Source organism: Amblyraja radiata, chromosome 24 (assembly GCF_010909765.2).
Source record: "Amblyraja radiata isolate CabotCenter1 chromosome 24, sAmbRad1.1.pri, whole genome shotgun sequence".
Lineage (NCBI taxonomy): Eukaryota > Metazoa > Chordata > Chondrichthyes > Rajiformes > Rajidae > Amblyraja > Amblyraja radiata.
In genome coordinates this window covers 36918686-36931506 of record NC_045979.1, presented here as the reverse complement: position 1 = coordinate 36931506, position 12821 = coordinate 36918686, and the positions used below count along the sequence as shown (strand labels likewise).

The following is a 12821-nucleotide window of genomic DNA, read 5'->3' as shown; positions in this document are numbered from 1 at the left end:
GGGCGGTGAATGCTTGTGAACATGTGAGAGGCCTCTTTGTTCCTGGACACTCGATCCGACACCCTTGGAGCAGCAGAACCCGCCTTTGAAGAGCTTTCCTCCGCCTGACCAAGCTGCTGCTGCTGTGCCTGCCTTTATTTTAATTTGTTTCCACTGTCGTAAGCAAAGCCATTGATGGGGGAGGCTGGAGTGGGTGGTTGTTGTAACTGCCTGCACCTGTATGTAAACCAGAGGCTGGGGTCTGTGGTGAGGGGGGGGGGGGGTAGCCTGGGTCTGTCTCTGGTGCACGGGCTGTTACATAGAAACATAGAAAATAGGTGCAGGAGTAGGCCATTCGGCCCTTCGAGCCAGCACCTCCATTCAATATGATTACGGCTGATCGTCCACAATCAGTACCCCGTTCCTGCCTTCTCCCCATATCCCTTGACTCCACTAGCCCCTAGAGCTCTATCTAACTCTCTCTTAAATCCATCCAGTGATTTGGCCTCCACCACCCTCTGTGGCAGGGAATTCCACAAATTCACAACTCTCCGGGTGAAAAAGATTTTTCTCATCTCAGTCTTAAATGGCTTCCCTTTATTCCTATTTCCTATGTTTCTATGTAACAGCCCATGCACCAGAGACAGACCCAGGCTACCCCCCCTCCCCCCCCCCCCCCCCCCCCCCCCCACCACAGACCCCACAATGTGAAAACATGTCCGTGTTTAAGAAGGAACTGCAGATGCTGGAAAATCATAGGTGGGCAAAAGTGCTGGAGAAACTGGAGGGTGCAGCAGCATCTATGGAGCGAAGGAAATAGGCAACGTTTCGTCCCGAAACCCTTTTGGAAATAGGCAACGTTTCGGTCCAAAACCCCGGGTTTCGGCCCGAAACGTTGCCTATTTCCTTCGCTCCATAGATGCTGCTGCACCCGCTGAGTTTCTCCAACACTTTTGTCTACCTTCAAGACTCATACTGCTGGATGGACACAAAATGCTGGAGCAACTCAGCGTAGTAACGTCAGTCTTGTTATTCCACTCTCTCTAGTCCTTTGCTTATCAAAGATCGATCATAAACTCTGAACCTTTGTTGTGTTTCTGTGTGATTACCAGCCACACCTCACTCACACAGACAGGCACGTCTCCCTGTGCGGGGCTGGTTGGGTATTTCCAACTGCTGGAGAATGGGTGCAGCCAAGATTCACCACAATCTAAGGGCTTGAGTTTCGTTTAGTTTGGAGATACAGCGGGGTAAACAGGCCCTTCTGCCCATCGAGTCCATACTGACCAGCGATGGGACCTACTTCCAAACCCAGGCCCACCATGTCCATGCCGACCTGTTCACCGGTGACCCTCGGGCCATCCTTGATCGGACGTAGAAACATAGACATAGAAACATAGACAATAGGTGCAGAAGTAGGCCCAGTGGTCAGTCTGAAGAAGGGTCTCGACCCGAAACATCACCCATTCCTTCTCTCCAGAGACGCTGCCTGTCCCGCTGAGTTACTCCAGCATTTTGTGTCTATCTTCGGTATAAACCAGCACCTGCAGTTCCTTCCTCCACACCTTGTTTGGTACATATATATATATATATATATATAAAAACATTCTGAATAAAGTTTATTTGGATTTGTAAGATTATTAAGCAGTGTTTATAATGAGAGTGGAGAGCAGCTGCTTCCAGCACGGCACCAATAGTTGTCTGTGGGTGTGTCAGTGTATGTGTGTGTGTGTCTGTGTCTGTGTGTGTGTGTGTGTGTCAGTGTGTGTGTGTGCCTGTGTGTCAGTGTGTGTGTGTGTCAGTGTGTGTGTGTGTCAGTGTGTGTGTGTGTGTCGGTGTGTGTGGGTGTGCCTGTGTGTCAGTGTGTGTGTGTGCCTGTGTGTCAGTGTGTGTGTGTGTTAAAAGAATTAGAATGCCTTTTATTGTCATTCAAACAGCTTGGTTTGAACGAAATTGCATTTTCTACAGTGTTGTCAGTGTGTCAGTGCAACACACACAGTGACTGTGTATGTGTATGTGTGTGTGTACGTGTGTGTGTGTGTACGTGTGTGTGTGTGTGTGTGTGTGTGTGTGTCTGCGTGTGTGTGTGTGTGTACGTGTGTGTGCGTGTGTGCGTGTGTGTGTGTGTGTGTGTGTACGTGTGTGTGTGTGTGTGTGTGTGCGTGTGTTCGTGTACGTGTACGTGTGTGTGTGTGTGTGTGTGTACGTGTGTGTGTGTGTGTGTGTGTACGTGTGTGTGTGTGTGTGTGTGTACGTGTGTGTGTGTGTGTGTGGATGTGTGTGTGTGTGTGTGTAGGTGTGTGTGTGTGTGTGTGTGTGCGCGTGTGTGTGTGTGAGTTGCTGACCCCCCCCGGTCGGGCACGGAGGGAGTTTGCAACGGGGGGAGTGAGCGGAAAAGCCGCGTCTGGTGATAGGTTGTGGTGCAGGCCAATGGTTGGCGTGTTGGTGGGGATCAGGCGTGACGTGGGCTGGCTGGCGTGTGTTGTTCAACACAGGATGTGTGTCTGGAGGAGGGGGGGGAGGGGGAGGGGGAGGAGGGGGGGGGGGGGGGGGGGAGTTCCAATGGGGAATGTTTCAGCCCGCTGCTTCTACACAAAGGCTTTACAGCAGCAACTATTTCAAGCACCACTCCACAAAGCCGGCTTATTAACCCCCCACAACCCAATCCATGCAGGAAACCCCCACCAACAACAACCGTCGCAGAGTGCTGGAGTAACTCAGCGGGTCAGACAGTATCTCTGGAGAACATTTCGTTTAGTTTAGAGATACAGCGCGGAAACAGGCCCTTCGGCCCACCGAGTCCGTGCCGACCAGCGACCCCCGCACACTAACACTACCCTACACACATTAGGGACAATTTGCAATTTTTACCGAAGCCAAATTAACCTACAAAGCCGCACGTCTGTGGAGTGTGGGAGGAAACCGGAGCACCCGGAGAAAACCCACGCAGGTCACGGGGAGAACGTGCAAACTCCGTACAGACAGCGCCCGTGGTCAGGATGGAACCCGGGTCTCCGGCGCAGTGAGGCAGCAGCTCTACCCGCTGTGCCACCGTGCCGCGAGCTGTTGATAACTTCAGGCCGTGGTACCGATTTTCGTTCACCCAGAGAGTTGTGAATCTGTGGAATTCTCTGCCACAGAAGGCAGTGGAGGCCAATTCACTGGATGTTTTCAAGAGAGGGTTAGATTTAGGACTAACGGAATCAAGGGATATGGGGAGAAAGCAGGAACGGGGTACTGATTGTGGATGATCAGCCATGATCACATTGAATGGCAGTGCTGGCCCGATGGGCTGAATGGCCAACTCCTGCACCTATTGTCTATGCTTCTATGTTTCCACACCTGTGTCGACTGCAGGCCACCTTTGACGTAGGAATCAAAAGGGCCTCTCAACTGGAAGGGCAGTTTGTTTTTCCAAAACAAGAAAGGTCCAAAGTGTGTGTTTGCCGGTGATTTAAGTAAAGCATTAATGAAACGCAGCCGGGCTTCACACAGACGGCTGTGGAGGCCAAGTCGGGGGATATTTTTAAGGCAGAGATAGATAGATTTTTGATTAGTGCGGGTGTCAGGGGTTATGGGGAGAAGGCAGGAGAATGGGGTTAGTGAGAGATAGATCAGTCATCATTGAATGGCGGAGTAGACTCGACGGGCCGAAGGGCCTGTTTCTGCACTGTATCTCTAAAGTCTAACGGAGGTAGTTGAGGCAGGTACCACGGCAGCATTTAAAATACATTTGGACACAGGTACATGGACTAGTGTGTTTGAGACATGTGGGTTAGTATGGGCAAGTTGGGCTGAAGGGCCTGTTTCCGCACTGCATGGCTCTGCGAGTATGAGATTTTTTTTTTTCCATTACGTGTGATTTTCATGATTACCGGCTTTGCAAGTTGCCTGGATCAAACACTTCAGTGAAACCCTATTCCCTGGGAGTTAATGTTTGTTTTGAGATGGTGAATGCAGTAAAACTTCCCACACATTGTGTAGGTTCAGTGACCTGAACAGCTCATACAATGCACACACATACACACAGGCACTACTCACTCAACTGGGGCTGGTGGTGGTTGTCAGTGGTTACTCCATCTGCCCACGTACATGTCCGTCTGCCAACCCCCCCTCTCTCTATCTCTCTATCTCTCTGTCTCCATCTCAGTCTCTCTTTGTCTCTCTCTGTCTCTCTATGTCTCTGTCTCTCTCTCTCTGTCTCTCTCTCTGTCTCTCTCTCTCTCTGTCTTCCCTGTCCCTCCTCACCCTCTCTCTCCCTCACTCTCTTTCTCCTCCCCCTCTCCCACTATCTCTCCCTCTCTGTCCCCCCCCCCCCCCCCCCCCCCCTCTCTCTCTCTGCTTCACAGCACACAAACTCCCTGCTACTAAAATCCTTTAATCTCACCCTTGGCTGCCTGGTAAAGTTCATATGCTCATGATAGGATCAGAATGAGGCCATTCGGCCCATCGAGTCTACTCCGCCATTCAATCATGGCTGATCTATCTCTCCCTCCTAACCACATCCTCCTGCCTTCTCCCCATAACCCCTGACACCCGTACTAATCAAGAATCTATCTATCTCTGCCTGGCATTCTTGCCATAGAGGGAGTACAGAGAAGGTTCACCAGACTGATTCCTGGGATGTCAGGACTTTCATATGAAGAAAGACTGGATAGACTCGGCTTGTACTCGCTAGAATTTAGAAGATTGAGGGGGGATCTTATAGAAACTTACAAAATTCTTAAGGGGTTGGACAGGCTAGATGCAGGGAGATTGTTCCCGATGTTGGGGAAGTCCAGAACTAGGGGTCACAGTTTAAGGATAAGGGGGAAATCTTTTAGGACCGAGATGAGAAAAACATTTTTCACACAGAGAGTGGTGAATCTGGTGAATTCTCTGCCACAGAAGGTAGTTGAGGCCACAGTTCATTGGCTATATTTAAGAGGGAGTTAGATGTGGCCCTTGTGGCTAAAGGGATCAGGGGGTATGGAGAGAAGGCAGGTACAGGATACTGAGTTGGATGATCGGCCATGATCATATTGAATGGCGGTGCAGGCTCGAAGGGCCGAATGGCCTACTCCTGCACCTATTGTCTATGTTTCTATGAAATATATCCACTGACATGTGGCCTCCACAGCCGTCTGTGGCAGGGAATCCCACTGATCGCTGTGACTGGCTTCAGCCTGACTGCTGGGATTTCAGAAGGATGAGACGGGATCTTATAGAAACATATAAAATTATTGAGTGTTTGGACAGGCTAGATGCAGGAAAAAATGTTCCCGATGTTGGGGGAGTCCAGAACCAGGGGCCACGCACAGTTTAAGAATAAGGGGTCGGCCATTTTAAAATTGAGATGAGAAAAAGCTTTTCCACCCAGAGAGTTGTGAAACTGTGGAATTCTCTGCCACAGAGGGCAGTGGAGGCTGATTCACTGGATGTTTTCAAGAGAGAGTCAGATTTAGCTAACAGAATCAAGGGATATGGGGGGAAAGCAGGAGCGGGGGACTGATTTAGGATGATCAGCCGTGTTCATATTGAGTGATGGTGCTGGCTCGAAGGGCCGGATGGCCTAATCCTGCACCTAGTGTCTGTGTTTCTATGTTTCTGCTGCGGTTGATGCTGGGGTTACAGACACTGCATCACTGGACTGACCACCGCTGCTCTCAGCTGCCTCCTGGTGGCGAGACCACAAACTACCGCGTGCCTCCATTGCTCACCCACTCACCCACACACACACACACACTTGGTTCATTACAGAAGATAGATGCAGGGGAGAAGGAAACGAGAGGTGTAGACGGTGATGTAGAGAGATATACAACAATAGGCAATAGACAACAGGTGCAGGAGTTGGCCATTCGGCCCTTCGAGCCAGCACCGCCATTCAATGTGATCATCCCGAATCAGTGCCCCGTTCCTGCCTTCTCCCCATATCCCCTGACTCCGCTATCTTTAACAGCCCTATCTAGCTCTCTCTTGAAAGCATCCAGAGAACCCGCCTCCACCGCCCTCTGAGGCAGAGAATTCCACAGACTCACCACTCAACAAATGAGTTTGATTCAACTTCACATTTATTGTCACTTAGTGAACTAAAGTCCAGTGAAATTTGAGCCACATACAGCCATACTAAGTGAATAGCTCCAATACACACAGCCACATTAAATAAAATCTACCGTAAACATCCACCACAGTGGAATCAACATTCCCCACTGTGGTGGCCAGTCATCTTCCCCTTTGTTCACCCGTGGTGGTCGTGACCTTTGAACCCTCCGCGGTTGCCGCTGCCCCTCGGTCCGATGTCCGAAGCCCTCTCGTCAGGACGATTGAAACTCCGGGGTCGGGACTGATCGGAACGTGGAGCTCCCGAGTCGGTCCCTTCTCCCGGGGGCCCGCGGGCTTCACGGTGTTAAAGTCTACAGTCCCCGCGGTCAGAGTTCTCCTTCTGGCCACCCTCGGCAAAGGATCGGCCGCTCCGAGATGGTAAATCCGCGCCGTGCCGGCGGCTTTAAACTCCGGGGAAGGCTGCACCAAACCAAGTTGTTGGGGGGGGGGGTTGCGACACGGAGAAAAATCGCATCTCCATCGAGGTAAGTGACTGTAAAATGTTAACCCTGTTTCCCCCCCCCCCCCCCACATAAACTAACCAGGAAACGTTGAAACATACAACATACATTTGAGACAAACTTAAAATAATAAAAACAGAGAAGGGACGGGACAGGGTGTTGGCGTAAGTAAGGATGATAAAGAAAACTGGCCATTGGTAGCTGTGGGCTAGGTGAAAGTTAGTTACAGCCAATGAGACTCAGCAAGACGACTTTGAAGCTGGTACGACTTGGGTGGGGGTTGGACGGAGAGAGGGGATGCAAGGGTTACTTTAGACCTTAGAGATACAGCGTAGAAACAGGCCCTTCGGCCCGTCGAGTCTGCGCCAACCAGCGATCCACATGCTCTAACACGATCCTACACACACTAATAATAATAATAATAATAAATTTTATTTATGGGCGCCTTTCAAGAGTCTCAAGGACACCTTACAAAAATTTAGCAGGTAGAGGAAAAACATGTAAGGGGAATGAAATAAATAGTAGAGACATGACTAGTACACAAAGTAAAGACAGAATTCAATACAAAACACAATATGAGGCAATTAATGCACAGATGAAAAGGGAGGGGGACGTGGGGCTAAGGATAGGCAGAGGTGAAGAGATGGGTCTTGAGGCGGGACTGGAAGATGGTGAGGGACACGGAATTGCGGATCAGTTGGGGGAGGGAGTTCCAGAGCCTGGGAGCTGCCCTGGAGAAGGCTCTGTCCCCAAAACTGCGGAGGTTGGATTTGTGGATGGAGAGGAGACCGGCTGATGTGGATCTCAGGGACCGTGAGGGTTGGTAGGGGGAGAGGAGGTCAGTGAGATATGGGGGGGCCAGATGGTGGAGGGCTTTGTAGGTGAGGATCAGGATTTTGTAGGTGATCCGGTGGGAGATGGGAAGCCAGTGAAGTTGTTTGAGGACTGGAGTGATGTGATGCCAGGATTTGGTGTGGGTGATGAGTCGGGCGGCTGCGTTCTGGACCAGTTGGAGTCGGTTGATGTAGGTGGAGCTGATGCCAAGGAGAAGTGAGTTACAGTAGTCCTAGTCCAACACACTAGGGAGAATTCATCATTTTTATCTGAGCCAATTAAACCTACAAGCCTGCACCTTCTTTGGAGTGCGGGAGGAAACCGGAAAAACCCACGCAGGTCACGGGGAGAACGTGCAAACTCCGTACAGACAGCACCCGCCGTCAGGATCGAACCCGGGTCTCTGGCGCTGTGAGGCAGCAACTCTACCGCTGAGCCACCTTACTGGAAGTTACTCGAAGTTAGAGATATTCATAGCGAAGATAGACACAAAGAGCTGGAGTAACTCAGCGGGTCAGGCAGCATCTGTGGAGAACATGGATAGGTGACGTTTCACAGAGTGCCGGAGTAACTCAGCGGGTCAGGCAGCATCTGAGGAGAACATGGATAGGTGACGTTTCACAGAGTGCTGGAGTAACTCAGCGGGTGCAGCAGCATCTATGGAGCTAAGGAAATAGGCAACGTTTCGGGCCGAAACCCTTCCGGGTTTCGGCCCGAAACGTTGCCTATTTCCAGAAGAGTTTCGGCCCGAAACATTGCCTATTTCCTTAGCTCCATAGATGCTGCTGCACCATAACTCAGTGGGTCAGGCAGCATCTGTGGAGAACATGGATAGGTGACGTTTCACAGAGTGCTGGAGTAACTCAGCGGGACAGGCAGCATCTCTGGACAGAAGGAATGGGTGACGTTTCGGTTTGAGATCACTCTTCAGACCTTCGGGGGGTGAGTGAGACATAGAGATATAACATATGATGAGCGTTTGTCGGCACTGGGCCTGTACTCGCTGGAGTTTAGAAGGATGAGGGGGTACCTCATTGAAATGTACAGAATAGTGAAAGGCCTGGATAGAGTGGATGTGGAGAGGATGTTTCCACTGGTGGGAGAGTCTAGGACCAGAGGTCACAGCCTCAGAATTAAAGGATCTTCTTTTAGGAAGGAGATGAGGAGACATTTCTTTAGTCAGGTGTTACGGGGAGGAGGCCGGAGGATGGGGTTAGGAGGGAGAGATGGATCAGCTGTGATTGAATGGCGGTGTAGACTTGATGGGCCGAATGGCCTTATCCTGCTCCGATAATTGACAAACACAAAATGTTGGAGGGAACTGCAGATGCTGGTTTACATCGAAGATGGACTGGGTAACTCAGTGGGAAAAGCAGCGTCTTTGGAGAGAAGGAATGGGTGACGTTTTGGGTCGAGACCCTTTCTTCTTCAGACTGAGAGTCAGGGGAGAGGGAGATGCGGAAAGGTAAGGTGTGAAAGGACAGATCAAAGGGGACAATGCTCAAGGAGATGTAGGTTGATGATTCAGATTGCATGCCTCTTGGTCAGCTTCTCCCACCCACCCCCCCAGCTAACAATGAACCATCCTAAGATAGATACAAAAAGCTGGAGAACTCTCCCTCCTAACTCCATTCTCTGCCTCACTTCACTTGCACCATTGGGGATCTAAAGAAGGAAATAGGCAACGTTTCGGGCCGAAACCCTTCTGGAAATAGGCAACGTTTCGGGCCGAAACCCTTCCGGGTTTCGGCCCGAAACGTTGCCTATTTCCTTAGCTCCATAGATGCTGCTGCACCCGCTGAGTTACTCCAGCACTCTGTGAAACGTCACCTATCCATGTTCTCCACAGATGCTGCCTGACCCACTGAGTTACTCCAACACTCTGTGTCCTTTTTTGGAAACCAGCATCTGCAGTTTGCTGTTTCTGCGCTGATGTAAGGGCAAAGGACAGGAACGGAACGGTGGCTCAGCGGGTAGAGTTGCTGCCTCACAGCATCAGAGACCCAGGTTCGATCCTGACTACGGGCGCTGTCTGTACGGAGTTTGTACGTTCTCCCTGTGACCGCGGGGGTTTTCTCCGGGTGCTCCGGTTTCCTCCCGCACTCCGGAGACTCTAAAGATTTGTAGGTTAATTGGCTTCGGTAAAAATTGTAAATTGTCCCCAGTGTGTGTAGGACTGTCCGGGGTGATCAAATGCTCATTGGTCGGCATGGGCTCGGCGGGCCGAAGGGCCTGATTTTCCATGCTGCAAACTAAAAACAGTGTGGGCGGCAGTCGCAGTGGGCGGCGTTCACCAGCAGAGGGAGAGAGAGATCTAGTGGTGAGACCAAGGGCTGGGATCTCCTCTACTCCTAGAGGTCCTGCATCATCTCAATCCCAACCTCTGCCTTAAAAATAGACCCCAGGAATGAACGCGTTAACCTATGATGAGCGTCTGTCGACACTGGGCCTGTGCTCGGTGGAGTTTAGAAGAATGAAGGGGGGACCTCATTGAAACGTACAGAATAGTGAACGGCCTGGATAGAGTGGATGTGGAGAGGATGTTTCCACTAGTGGGAGAGTCTAGGACCAGAGGTCACAGCCTCAGAATTAAAGGGCGCTCCTTTAGGAAGGAGATGAGGAGGAATTTCTTTAGTCAGAGGGTGGTGAATCTGTGGAATTATTTGTCACAGACGTCCGTGGAGGCCACAAGTCAGTGGATATTTTTAAGGCAGAGATAGACAGATTCTTGATTAGTACGGGTGTCAGGGGTTGTGGGGAGAAGGCAGGAGAATGGGGTTAGGAGGGAGAGATAGACCAGCCGTGATTGAATGGCGGAGTAGACTAGATGGGCAGAATGGCCTAATTGTGCTCCTATCACGTATGATCTTGTAAACAGTATCTTTTATTTCTTGTGTCAAACCCTGAGGTGCAGGAACGAGCACATTCACGCTACCTACTGCCTATGGTACACCTGAGCTCTAGAGGGAAGACTACACTGGAGGGGGGCTGGGGGGGTTAAATGTTTATCACCCTGGCTTGTCGGAGGCAGCGGTCAAGTTCCTCCGGTAAGTTGCCGAGCCCGAGTCCGTTCCCATCCAGACGCAGCACTCGTATCTTGGAGAAGGTCACGGGTCCCGAACCCGCACAGAAACTCGCCACCTTAATCTCTGCAAATGACACAAAGCAACAAGTTAGAGACGCACGCAGACACACAGAGAATTATAGCCCTGTAGGGCCTTGTAGGGCCATGTGGGGCCTTGTAGGGCCATGTGGGGCCATGTGGGGCCTTGTAGGGCCTTGTAGGGCCATGTGGGGCCTTGTAGGGCCATGTGGGGCCATGTGGGGCCTTGTAGGGCCATGTGGGGCCATGTGGGGCCTTGTAGGGCCATGTGGGGCCTTGTAGGGCCATGTGGGGCCTTGTAGGGCTATGTGGGGCCTTGTAGGGCTATGTGGGGCCTTGTAGGGCCATGTGGGGCCTTGTAGGGCTATGTGGGGCCTTGTAGGGCCATGTGGGGCCTTGTAGGGCCATGTGGGGCCTTGTGGGGCCTTGTAGGGCCATGTGGGGCCTTGTAGGGCCATGTGTGGCCTTGTAGGGCCATGTGGGGCCTTGTAGGGCCTTGTAGGGCCATGTGGGGCCTTGTAGGGCCATGTGGGGCCATGTGGGGCCTTGTAGGGCCACGTGGGGCCTTGTAGGGCTATGTGGGGCCTTGTAGGGCCATGTGGGGCCATGTGGGACCTTGTAGGGCCATGTGGGGCCTTGTAGAGCCATGTGGGGCCTTGTAGGGCCTTGTGGGGCCATGTGGGGCCTTGTGGGGCCATGTGGGGCCTTGTGGGGCCATGTGGGGCCATGTGGGGCCTTGTGGGGCCATGTGGGGCCATGTGGGGCCTTGTAGGGCTGCGCTGTAAGTCTAAAGTCTCAAGGCTCAACAACAGCAGAAGTTCAGAGAATGAGATGTGACAGACCTTTGATGCGGTTCGCATGGATGTAGAGATTCTCCAGGTTCTCATTGACTGGGGGTATGTTGTGGAGCTTGTTGTGGGAGAGATCCAACTCGATTAGACTGGAGATGTTGAAGGCGCCTGTAGGGATGCCCTTGTCCGTCAGCTGGTTATTGGAGATCCTGGCGTACTGGAGTTTGAGGAGCTTGCGGAAGTACTGGCTGGGAATGGCGCGGATGTGGTTGTAGTCCAGGTACAGCTGTTGCGTTGTGCCCGGAATCACCTTGGGGACCTTCATCAGATGGTTGTGGCTGAGGTCCAGGAAGGACAGAGACGTCAGAGTTTTGAGGGAGCCCCCAACATCCTCCAGTCGGTTGTCGTTAAGGAGAAGCGTGGTCAAGTTGCGGAGACCTTGGAGATTGTTGGGCTGGACCTTGGAGATCCTGTTGCCCGCGACCCTCAGCTCCTGCAGCGAGCGAGGCAGTGGGTGGGGGATGCTGGTCAGCTTGTTGTGGTCCAGGTACAGCCGCTGGAGGTTGTCCAACTTGGAGAAGACCCGCTTGCCCAGCCCGCGGCTGGAGATGTTGTTGCGATGCAGGACGAGCCAGAGGAGGCCGGTTGCGTTGTCGAACGCTCCGTCAGGGACGGCCTGGATCAGGTTGTCCTGCAGGTAGACGTACTTCATGCGCGCTGGCACGTAGGGGACGTGTCTCAGGCGGCGAGTGTCGCAGTACATGGCGGTGGGCAGCGCGGGCGGGCAGGTACACTCAGCGGGACAGTCGGCGGACGAAGGGGCGGACTCTTCCCGCTCCACGTAGGGCTGCCAGCGCGGCCGGGAGTAGCCCAGGACACGGGCCAGCCAGTTGAAGTACCCGTACGTGTACTGGCCGGACGCCCCGGACAAGAGCGCGGTCAGCAGCAGCAGAGGCAGCGGCTTCATCGCGGCAAACGGAAGCGAGCGAGGACAATCCCAAAGCGGCGTTATAAAAACGCCAACGGAACGCCGGAGGCAACAGCGGGCAGCAACAGGACTTCACGTCTCTCTGAGTGGGGATTGAAACAGAAGCATCGCAGTTAGAACAGCGGTGAATATTCGCACAGTCTCAGCAGTGGAGGTGAATGTGCAGGAAGATAGACTCAATATGCTGGAGTAACTCAGCGGGACAGGCTGCATCTCTGGAGAGAAGAGTCTTCTTCAGTCTCGACCCAAAACGTCACCCATTCCTTCTCTCCAGAGATGCTGCCTGTCCCGCTGAGTTACTCCAGCATTCTGTGTCTATCTTCAGTGTAAACCAAGGCTCGAACTTTTTAAATATCGACACTTTTTAAAAACTTTTTATATATATTTATTTTACAGAACCATGCACATGAGGCATTTTTATGGACGCACCTAGCACTTTTACTTTTACTATTTACCTGATTTGGAGAGTCAAATGCAACGAAATTTCGTTCAAGGTGCACTGTGTCTAGGTGTATATCTGAATGACAATAAAGTTTTCATTCATTCATTCATTCATTCATTCATTCAAACCAGCATCTGCAGTT

At 52.0% G+C, this 12821-nt stretch overlaps 1 protein-coding gene across 1 annotated transcript; it reads right to left on the bottom strand.

Moving 5' to 3' along the window:
• Positions 1-10159: 10159 nt before the first annotated feature.
• Positions 10160-12328, bottom strand: LOC116987046 (fibromodulin-like). The gene is made up of 2 exons (XM_033042939.1): positions 11301-12328; positions 10160-10504 (listed from the first exon to the last, which is right to left on the bottom strand). Exons 1-2 carry the CDS (start codon positions 12214-12216, stop codon positions 10353-10355), a joined length of 1068 nt encoding a protein of 355 aa, XP_032898830.1. The 5' UTR covers positions 12217-12328; the 3' UTR covers positions 10160-10352.
• Between the last annotated feature and the right edge of the window lie 493 nt (positions 12329-12821).